The 11272-nt window shown below is 38.7% G+C and overlaps 1 protein-coding gene across 3 annotated transcripts; it reads left to right on the top strand.

Annotated features, from left to right (window-relative positions):
- Nucleotides 1-2703: 2703 nt before the first annotated feature.
- dbf4b (DBF4 zinc finger B) lies at nt 2704-10260 on the top strand. 3 transcript variants are annotated; one of them, XM_047817569.1, is made up of 12 exons: nt 2704-2901; nt 3343-3499; nt 3910-4083; nt 4250-4300; nt 4385-4454; nt 4743-4816; nt 4964-4994; nt 5115-5160; nt 6271-6408; nt 6702-6828; nt 7015-7148; nt 7467-10260. In XM_047817569.1, exons 2-12 carry the CDS (start codon nt 3356-3358, stop codon nt 8824-8826), a joined length of 2349 nt encoding a protein of 782 aa, XP_047673525.1. In that variant the 5' UTR covers nt 2704-2901; nt 3343-3355; the 3' UTR covers nt 8827-10260. The 3 variants fall into 3 exon arrangements, with proteins under 3 accessions (XP_047673525.1, XP_027033451.2, XP_027033449.2); XM_027177650.2 differs by having other exon boundaries at nt 2706-2901; nt 4743-4807; XM_027177648.2 differs by lacking the exon at nt 2704-2901 and having other exon boundaries at nt 3380-3516; nt 4743-4807.
- Nucleotides 10261-11272: the final 1012 nt, after the last annotated feature.

Raw genomic sequence — 11272 nt, 5'->3', positions numbered from 1 at the left:
TGATGTAAAGAGCCAGTAACTGATTGGCTGAGGCGATACAGCATTGTCAGTTTAACCACCATACGTTCTGAAATTATGGGACTGTTTTCCTACAGCAGCACAAAATCAGTGGGTTTTATTCATTAAGCATGTATTTAGAGTTAAACACATGGTAAACAAAGTTAACCAGCAGACTAGGTTCATAAAAGTCTTCAAATCTTATGTTTCTTCCCTGTTTATGTAATGTTTATGTATGAAGTTTATGTAAATTAGATAAAGTATGTCCATAGATGTTTTACCTGTACATACTGGTACATGCCCCTTCATTAGAGATATTCAGAGCCGATCGGCCCTATACGCACACTACGCAAGTTGTGCTTGTTAATGTTTACTGTGTAGCATGGGTGAGGCTAAAAAAAAAGCTCAGCACCCCAAATTTTTTAAAAATATTTTAGTCCAGCGAGTCGCCGCCGCTGTGGAGTAGCCCAGGACCTGAGTGACTCGTCCATAGTCATAAACGGAGAGAAGTAGCGCCGGTTACAATGTTCTTCCGCAAGACGCATGCAGTTCTGTTTATTAACTGCTAGAGCGTGAAACAAAAACAGCAGCGCGACTGCTTACTTGTGTAGTGTGTCTCTGTTCGTAAAGTTTATCATTAATTTGATACTCATTTTAACAATCGAGAGTCGTGTAAACATGACGTCACGTGCGTCTTTTCTGGTCAGTCGTCATGGAAACACAAAGCCCTGGCGTTTGGACCAGAGTGAAAATAAACGACATATCACTATATACCACCAGTATGTGTGAAAACACTCACTCACTTTGCTGTATTTATTCATTCCTCACACACAGAGGATTTAACCTGAACCAGGCTTAACTCCTGAACTCCTAGCATCTCTCTCTCTCTCTCTCTCTCTCTCTCTCTCTCTCTCTCTCTCTCTCTCTCTCTCTCTCTCTCTCTCTCTCTCTCTCTGTGTGTGTGTGTGTGTGTGTGTGTGTGTGTGTGTGTGTGTGTGTGTGTGTGTATGTGTGGCCTGCCAGTGAGCAATGGACATACGGCAGTTCTTTAAAAGAAAAAAGACAGAATCAGGTGAGAGACTAGGGACAGTCCATAATGATCTTGTGAAAGGAATTTGTCATTTAATAAAAATATAAAAGCCCAATAATAATAATAATAATAATAATAATAATAATAATAATAAAGACATTTAAAATGACATGCCTCGGTGTGCCTTTTGATCATATCCTTAAAAAGGAGCTCAGCACCCCTAAAGCTCTGACCCTAGAATCGTCCCTGCTGTGTAGATGACAATATGAAGTGGAGTTATCTATCTGGCCATGAAAAGTGAAAAAAAAAGTGGGGACCAGTACAAAAAGTAGCGTGATAACAGTCCTAAATGACATTGTTTATAGTCTCTCGAGGTTACAACGTTAATGCAATATGGAAACCAATGGATTTACATTGGAATGGGCATAATGCCAGGTCAATATGAATGCACATCCCTCAGTAAATAATAACCATCAGGGATCAAGTATTGCTCTAATGCATACTATAAAACACAGTGATACAGTATGGCAAGCATTTTAGCTTTTATACATTCACATGATAGGGATTTTTGATATCAAGAATTCAGTTTTCAATACTTAAAATGTAAATATTAAGATTGTGATTTTTAGTAGTAACCATATTTTTGATATCAGGAATTACATTTTACACTAGTAAAAATAATTTCTGATATCTGCTATTGCATATTTACTAGTTGAATATTGCAAGAGCCAAGTCATATTATAAATAGTATTTTATGTTTGAAAATGGATAAAGAGGAATCTGACGGAGGCAGTTTAAGTGGGGCTTGATGCAGCTTATAAAATGAATAATAGTAGTTATCTATAACTTACAGGTGCTATGCTGAAATTTTTTAGTAGAGGAGATGCTGTCAAGTGTGAATGTGTGGCAAATGGTTTACATAGCTCATGAGTCAGGTAGGAGGGCAGAATTTTGCTTAGGGCCCCAGGGAGGTCAGGATCGGCTCTAGAGACATTTAAGGTTCATCTGCACAAATCATCAATTCAAGACACATTTACAAGAAAAGATTAATAGAATTGTGAAGAAGAAGAAGAGCTTGACAAATTTTGATAGCTGGTTTAACCATTTTGCACTCAATGACTTGTGCAATGAACTGATGCCTAAATATTTTGGGGGTTCAAACCATTTAGGTGAAACCAGTATAATACATTTTGATCAACATGACATAAACAACTGATAATGTAGGAAACAGCAGACACTTGTACACAATCCATTAAATGATGTACCAAAGCATTCGCAATTTGATCAAAGCAACAAGAAATGTTCTTATGATGAGCACAAGACTAAATGATGTGGAAATTGAACAAGTAGTTTTGAGAATTTCATTTCTGATCTGAGAAACGTTCCAAAGCGACTGAGAAAAAAATGTAAAAATATACAGTATTTTTTAGCTTGTGTGATCATTCATTCATTCATTCATTCATTCATTCATTCATTCATTCATTCATTCATTCATTCATTTTCTACCGCTTATCCGAACTTCTTACTCTCCCCTTAATGTTACTCAGTGCGCCTACTCCGTTCCGCCAGGGGGCGCTCCACAGTCACAACACTACCTCAAAAACAACACGGGACCTGGTTAATTCCAAATCAATATCTCTTCACTATATTCGTGCCCTCCGTCCGCTATACAACCCGCATCCTACTTAGTGCACTAGATGCTTGATTTGGGAGCGAACCGCAGGTGGATGTTTCGGAGGGGATTTTGAAAAGCTTTCACACGGTGCTTGTTTATGGAGGCTTTGTTCAGTAACTTGAACGTTGTCGTCCGGGTTAAACGTTTAAAACCGTGTTTTATTTATTTCTCATTTCAAAATTAAGCGTTCTTGTTAAAGGTAAGAATGAATTTGATGACATTTCTGTCGCAAAGTAAGCGCTGTTGTAGCTGCTAGCTTGTAGCTTTCTGGCTAACGGAGCTAACGCTGAGCTACACTGCACAGAAATTACAACAACAACAATAAACTATAAATATACGTAAGAGTCTGAGGATAACCACGTCTGAGGAGGCATTTTGAGCTATAGTTTTAATACCGAATAAATAGAATAAATCTGTTTAATCCTTGGTTTTCTGTTGATTTGTGTTACTTTTTAAGTGTATGCTTGATAATAGTATATATTTAATGTTATTGTTGTTATTATTCTTGTTTATTTTTAAAAAACCCATCATGTATAGTAATAAAATCTCTCTATCTTTATTAGTAGGAGTTTTAATAAGGAGGTGTGTGTGTTTGTGTGTGTGTGTGTGTGTGTGTGTGTGTGTGTGTGTATACACACAGGTGAATTGGTGTAATGCAGCGTCTGTTAGCAGTGTGTGAGCCACTGGGGACTCTCATGCCTGGCCCCCGTCCACTGGAAGGGAAGTCCTTTTACCTGGATGAGTTGAAGAGTAACTCGACCATTGTCCTCACCAAACTCATTATTCGCCTCGGAGGGGTAAACATCACTCCCTTGTACGATAAGATATGATATGACAAGAGATTTGACAATATACAATATACGAAATGATACAATATGATGTAATGTGAGACAGTGTGAAAATACAATATGATAGGGAGTATATTATATCGTATGCAGATTATGTGATGATACCATATTCTCGGATGAAAAGCAGGAGCTCTTGTTTGACACAGTACAGAGGAGTTTGAGTTTTAAACTCGGGGATGTGCTTTTACAGGAAAATAATCATCATGATATATTTATATCATGTTTGTGGCCCAATCCCAGTACAGAAACATAAATTTACATCCTGGACATCTAGATAAGGAACAGGGAGTCCACAACAGAGCAAACTTGCACAAGAAGGTGTGGCCTCAATAGTTCAATTTATTTTAATTTTAATGCAGAATGTGGAGAGTTTTCTCTATAAGGATGTGAATGTCGTCATCACGGGAAACCGGGACACCCTGAGAACCATCACAGCCTCATCAGGAAAGGTCAAAGGTCACAATTCTCCTCATGAGCAGAGAGAGAGCAGGAATGATGTGGCCCAGCGCCCGGGAACCCCGTTGAGAGCACCGGTGAGCGTGGGTGTACATTACAGAAGCTTTAAAGTCATTAAAAAAACAAAACTTGGGACAAGTCAGTGAATCATATGGATTTGTTGTTCAGAAAAAGTCACGAAGAATCACATGGCGCCAAGTGATTCAGCAGTAATGCAAGTTAATTGAATGTGATTGTGTGCAGGTGTGCGGCAGCCGAGGAAAAGCCTTGTTGGAGAAAGCCATCCGCAATAACGTACATAATTCTTTACTTCAAACATTAATTCTCTGTGTGTCTCTGTGTGTTTAAATAATAAATTATGCTGTGTGATGGTTTCAGGAGCAGTCTCGGGGTGGTGTGTTGTCCAGCGCTGCCCGTTACTGGGGAGTGAAAATCGTCTCTGTAGAACGTATCTTTTTAGCAGCTCAAATGTCTTTTATTTCAAATTAACTAACACTATATATTTAATGTTGTACTTTAAGACTAAATTATGTGTAATTATATATATATATATATAGTGTGTGTGTGTGTGTGTGTATATAGTTAATCTATTTGTATATAGTATATCTATTTATAGTTTATTTATTAGTTTGTGTGTGTTTATAGTGACTGTAGGTGGAGCTGTTTGTACATCTTGTAGCTCACGCACACAGAGCACTGTATAATGTACATTTCTTTAACTCGGTTAATATCTCAGAGTTTATGAAGGTTGTAGAGGATCTGAGTTCACAACACTCCACTCACACACACCGTAAGAGAGAGGTAAGAGAGGTACTAGTTATTAATTTATTTTATTTAATAATCTTTTCACAAATAATTTTTTAATGTTTCATTCTTTTTAGTTTCTTAGTTCCTTGATTTTAGTGTTTTATACCTGCATATGGAAATTTTTGGAAAAATGTGTGTGTTTTTATAAAGGACAAGAATTCAAGCTTGTGTATCATCAAAGGTACTGATAAGTTGATTATTATTATTATTATTATTTTTATTATTACTACTACTATTTTATTCTATATGAGTGTACAGTATAATACATTCCTTTTGTGTATGTGTGTTTCCCATGTTGCAGCTGGCAGTCTTAAGGTGGAGTTTGTGAAGGTGGAGGACTCAAGCAGGTGAGCTCCACAAACACACCAGGTCTCCTGGTGAACAATAAAACACTGGTGTGTACATTTACATTATAAGCAGTGGTGATGTGTGTTAAACCATCACCAGAGATCAATCTAAATAACTTTTTGTTGTAAAAGATCAGAATCCTGCCGAATCAGTGGAAATCAAAACAGTATAAGCTGTTTAAATTAATACTATGCTCAGTTAGAGTCAGACAAGAAATTAGTTTCAGTAGGATAATAATAACTAGTCAGATTTGCCCGTCTTCACCTGATATCAGCTGCAGGTAGGCAATACATGGAGTTACATGGTTTGCTGCAGTGTTTAAATGTAAGTGTACCAATGTTTTAGTTCAAAATATCACTCACTGAATGTATTGTGATATTTTATTAATTTTAAAAGGGCATACTGATCTTAAAATTATAATAATGATGATGATATTCATTGATATGATGATTAAAAACCAGCACATAGTCTGAATGCTGCAGGTTTGTGTGTGTGTGTGTGCGCGCGTGCGTGCGTGCGAATTATTTCTTAATTTTTGGGACTGTAGAAAAAATACTCATGGACTGGATTGTTTGGATTTAACAGTAAAGGTCTTAAACCATCTTTCTGAGGTTTTTAATCCGGTTTCATCTCACAGGGGTCACATATCACTTAATTTAATAGCATTAAAGCTTCATTAGCTAAATTAGATGAGTACAGTGAGGGCGAACCCCCTCATGAGGCCTTTTAAGGAAAATAGATATCTGTTTCACCCCCTGCTACACCACAGCGTTAAAAGAAGGTATTCTTCACCGTTATTAGCTAATGAAGGGTTATTGTGTAAGAAGACGTGTTCATTTCAGACGTTGCAGCATACACACACATGCTTTGAGAATTCTCTAGATTGTTAGCGCTGGCTATCAGCCCACTTCTACCTAGTACGTTTCATGTTCTGGTTTAAGCTCTAAAAGTCTCCATGTTGATGAACTTTGCTCCAGACAGTGAAATAGACATTAACTTCTTGGAGCAGCTTAGTCTGACATCTTTGCCCACTTTTATAGAAAAGCTTTTGGAGTTTGTAGTACTTTCATTTCTTTTAATTGTTTGCATTTTGTGTGTTTGTGTAAAAGGAAGTACAGGCCATTGCATTGCCAGTCTCTGGATTTCCCCATGCTGAGCTACACCAGAAGATTCAGTCCTTTTGAGAATCCTGCTCCAGTGCAGCTTTTAAAGACGAGAGAAGATGGGCTGAGCAAGGATAAATTTGGGTGAATATTTATATGAAAATAAAGCAGAACAGTGAAATACGGCATTCTTTTTTGTGGTATTTTTTTTAAAACTTTGTCTCCACTCACCTGTGGTTTTGTAGAGCATTTCAGTAAGTTTAATGTTTTAGAACATCCAGAAAAACTTAGTTGCTGCTCATGAAATCATAATTAGAACACTTTCTTTTCTCTTTCTTTTTGTCTTTCCAGTTTACTCCTCTCACAGCTCCTTGCAAACACACTGATTCCATAATTGTACATCACAGTAATTAACTGTTTCCTTTCTTTCCTCACAGAAAAAATGAAGAGACCATCAGTAGCCATGATAAACTATCAGCAGCTCCTTCCCCTAAAATGTCTCACAAAAAGAAGAACCTGGGTTACTGCGAGTGCTGCCAGAGAAAGTATAGTGACCAGGATGAGGTGAGCAGTTGCGTAAGGTAAAAGCGCTATACAACGAGTTGATGTTAAACAATGATGCATAGCTTTCAATTGAATTTTATTTATATAGCGCTTTTAACAATGGACATTGTCTCAGTGTCTCTCTTAAACATCCTTATATTAGGAAACTGTTTTAGTCTGTGCTCTTTGTGTGGTTTTGTTTAACAGCACTTGCGGTCAGATGTTCATCTGCGCTTTGTGGAGGACTTTAATAACTATGCTGTGGTGGACCAGCTGATGTCTGCCATGGCTGACGTTTTCTCAGGATGTAAAGACCCGCAGGTTGATGCACTAATGATGAGGTGAGCTGAGCTTTTTTTTCCCCGGTCTCATGTCTATAAATGGACTGTTACAGTGTCACAGTTAGTCACAGAATATGGTTGGACTATCAGTCATATGAGGTGGTTGTGCTCTGCACCTAGGTGATGTATAGGGACCATGTGGGAGATTTCCTGGAAACATCATGCTCAAGCATATCTTTCTAAATCTCTGTTCTGACCAGATCAGTTTTCTGTGATGGTCATGCTAATGTTGGTCGTGTTATAACAGCTTGCTACATTTAGCTATGAGAAGGATTCAGTTGAATCGCACAGATTTCTCAACCGTTTCTCTTTCTTCAGGTTCTCAAGTGGCTCTGTAGCTCTGCCTTCTGAAATAGAGCTGCAGTGTAAAAGTGAAATGGAAACCTGTCTGACAAATCAAGAGGTAGGACCTGCGAGCCATGTGCAAGTCCAACAGGAACGTATCTGTGACTCCTCAGTTCAACTTCAGGAGCCCTGTGCAGATGCTCCTCCTTTTACTTCCTTGGAAACCAAGTTTGTGGACGAAAAACGAGACTCCTCAAACTCTGAAACCAACATTCCCAGTCCTCGCCAACAGCATGATTTTATTTTAGACAGTAAACCTGTAGAGTTCACGACACCTTCTCCAAGATTGGTACAGGTAGCAGATAGTCATAAACCAAGTACTCTACAGGAGCCTGCAGAAATCTCTCAGAGACATTTACCTAGCCTAGAAACATTGCTGAATGATGACAATGATTCAGCAACTTGTTTAAAAAGTCCCAAAAAGCATCAGGAAGATACTGTGAATGATTTACCACCATGTTCATGGTTAATGGAAAGGGAACAGACACACATGGTAGAAACCACCTCTTGTTCCCCATCTTTTCATTCCCTGCCCCAATCATTGTCCACAAGGATTTCAGATGGTGAGAACCCCAGGAAGCGCAGCAGATCCTTCACCCTCAGCCCAAAGGCCTCAAAGGTGAGGCGGACTTCCCTTCGGTCTGAGCCAACCAACCAGAATAGTGGTGTCGATGTGAGATTTCATCACTTGGCGCAAAGCGGGATTAACAGACACACAGAGGCTAATGACGTTACTCAATGTAAGCGTGAAACGGCGGAGCAGCATCCTTCATTGAACGCTTCCCTCAATGTGCCAACTCCAGAGGATGATCAACAGGAAGAATTGGTGTGTCAGATATACCTAAACAATAAAGATGCATCATCTGAGCTTGGTCCTCCTCAGCTCTACCCTTTCTTCCAGGATGATGTCTACCAAAATCAACCATTTCTGGAGCCTCCTAAGCTTGTTCCTAGTATCCCCTTCCCTTCTACAAATAAGACCTCCAGCAATTCTCACCTGTCTCAGTCCTTCTCCTCCATCTGCATTGAGTCTGCACTTGTCCCGGACACTTTCTCCCCTGCTTCTTCGGAATCGGATTGGGATTCTGGCCTCCTGTCGCTGTTAGCACCACAAGTTCACCGGCAGCCTAAAGTGGATCGTTGTGAGCTGGACTTGGGTCTGCTTCTGCAGAGTCCTTGCTCCGGAATGCAGGACGGAAGCTATGCGTCACGTCTGTGTTCTGTGTTGCAGCCCACTGCTTCATCATCACACACTGTTTTTGGCGATCCAAATACCATCTATAGACCGATCAAGACGATGGACAGAAGGATAATTCAGAGCCTGGGAGTGTAGTAGCACGCAAGAGACCACAAATCTAGCCATTTCTTGCTAAAAGTGATCTGTGAGCTTATAACATCAACTGATGCTAAGATTGTTTACGTATAGGTTCTGTTTTGCATAAACTAACCTCATTGGGATTGGATTAGTCTGGACTGGGAGAACCTGTATTATGAGCTCACCTTTTTATGATTTTGCAGTGTAGTGAAGTCTGTATAATGAAAGATGGGCGTTCTTCAAGAATCACAAGGGATAGGAAACGGAAACCATTTTGCCAAGAGCGCAATAATAACCTACATCCGAAGTGGGTTCTTGTTAATGAATTTTTAGAGCTGCAGAACTTGGGTCATGTTAAACTCTCCAGGTCACATAACATGGCTAGGTTCACTAGATTTATTTTCTAGCTTCACGGCCTGCTTTGTAAGCAACCACCAAACCAAAGGTTCTTGACAGTTGAAGGTATCTAGAGTACTCCCATCTTGCTCTAGCTAGGTTTGGCTCACATGGTGTTGGCCAGTCAAGTGTAGTGACCTCCTCAAAGCATTTATAATCAAGAGCATTATCATGTTAGCTACTGCAACATCAACGAATAAGCTAATCTGTAGTCATTATTGAGCAATTAGTGTCAAATAGAGAAACCAACAGTTCAGGAATATATTCCTGACTTTTTTGGAAAGCATGCAGAAGCTTTTGTTCTTGTCTTTTCATAAGCAGAGTGCTCTCATTGCGTATTTAATGAAGTGCCGCTGCAGGGGGTGCCAGGCAGTTAGTGCAAGTGCTGTGTCTGGATGAGTTCCTGCTAACACAGTTGGGGATAAAGTGTCGCGTGAGTGCTGGACACATGGACTCTAATAAGACAGGCTGAATGAACAGGTGAACTTGTCAGTTATGTAAATCTACTGAAGGACAGAGCGGAACAGACATTTCAGGTGATTGGTTAATGAGTCGGCGTAAAGCACAGGATGTTTTTTCCTAGAATGTTGAGAATCTACACAGACTCACTTCTAAAAATCCTTTATTGCTGTTAATCAAAAATTATTTTAATTTAACTCATTAATGAGAGGTTTGCACCAAAGGCTTTGGAAACACTAGTTTTAGTGTTTGGCAGTTTATTCTCTCCAGGCGTGAAAGAGAGTTTGCCAAATCTTGAGCGTTTTTGAACTTAAAAGTGAAATGTTCATTTTATTATAAGTCTATCACACTGAATTTCACAGTCACGTGACTAATCATACACATTGAATTTCTCAAAAATAATCCATCCTGAACAAGCTGAAAAAAATCCTTGTACGTCAGAACACATCCATCATGTTTCTGGATTTTTATTCAAAATTTTTGTTTTTATTGATTTTTAAGATTTTGTTCAGCTGCCATGTCATGCCATGTTTTTAGGATTTTTCGAAATTAAACCTGTGACAAAACATGGGTTGAATAAAAAATTGCTGCCTAGAAGTATTTGTAGTCTGACTCTTGACTCAATTAGTTGCGATTTCCATCACATGATGTGTGTGAGGAAAAATTGTGTGTGTGTGTGTGTGGATGCGTGGCCAAAAGCACTCTGATGAACATTGTTTACTGCTAACATGCCTCTATGGATTTTTTTGACAGAAATGAATTGCACAGAAAAGCCCCTGTTAATGCATCTATCCTAGTGTTGCATGGCCTAAACTATACTGGAACATGATTTTTATATTTTATTATGCAATAACAGATGGGGTTTTTAATCAAATTTTATAAAGTTTATGCAGATTTTTTTGTTTTTGTTTTTTTTGAGTTCGAGTATTTATCATAATGCGGGTTAGAGCTGGAGTGATCCAGCACATTGCATCTCTGGTATGTGACATGACTAAACCCTGCACACTTTTCCTAATCTAATCAGGGCTTCAACCAGGGAGCGGAGCGGCTTGACGCCTGAGTGCATTAGCTTCGGCCTGAGTGAAGGGCATTACACATCGATCTGCCCTCATTAGGCTCCCACAGAAGGGCACATATGGCTCAGTGGTGTAAATTCTTTCAAATGCATCAGTCTAAATGATCTGATCCGAACGAACCGTTTACTCAGCTTTAAAATCATAGTCAGTGCACACTGTTAGCTATTATAGCATTAAACATCAAATCATGTATGTATATTTATACACTTAATAATTAATATCTGCAAATATTAATTTTAACATTGAATAATATTCAGTTTTTTTTCTTCTATTTTTGTTTATGTATAATTGTTAATTAGCATACCTGTAGATGATGGGTCTTGTTGATCTACTACTGCTGCTCATAATAATAAAAAGTCTCTTATATTCAACAAATTCACTCCTAATATCATCTGTAGTTTATCGCAGTTGTCACTGTTAGTTGCTATGAGGGAAATTATTTAGACACAACGTTAGCTAGTGTATAATAGCTACTACATTACATTAACTGAGAGATGTTTGTTGTCATGGAGCAAATAGTGAAGTCGGTGAAA

The sequence above is a fragment of the Tachysurus fulvidraco genome, chromosome 8, assembly GCF_022655615.1.
Source record: "Tachysurus fulvidraco isolate hzauxx_2018 chromosome 8, HZAU_PFXX_2.0, whole genome shotgun sequence".
Lineage (NCBI taxonomy): Eukaryota > Metazoa > Chordata > Actinopteri > Siluriformes > Bagridae > Tachysurus > Tachysurus fulvidraco.
Note: the sequence above shows the minus strand (reverse complement) of the source record. Positions and strands in the feature narration are given on the sequence as shown.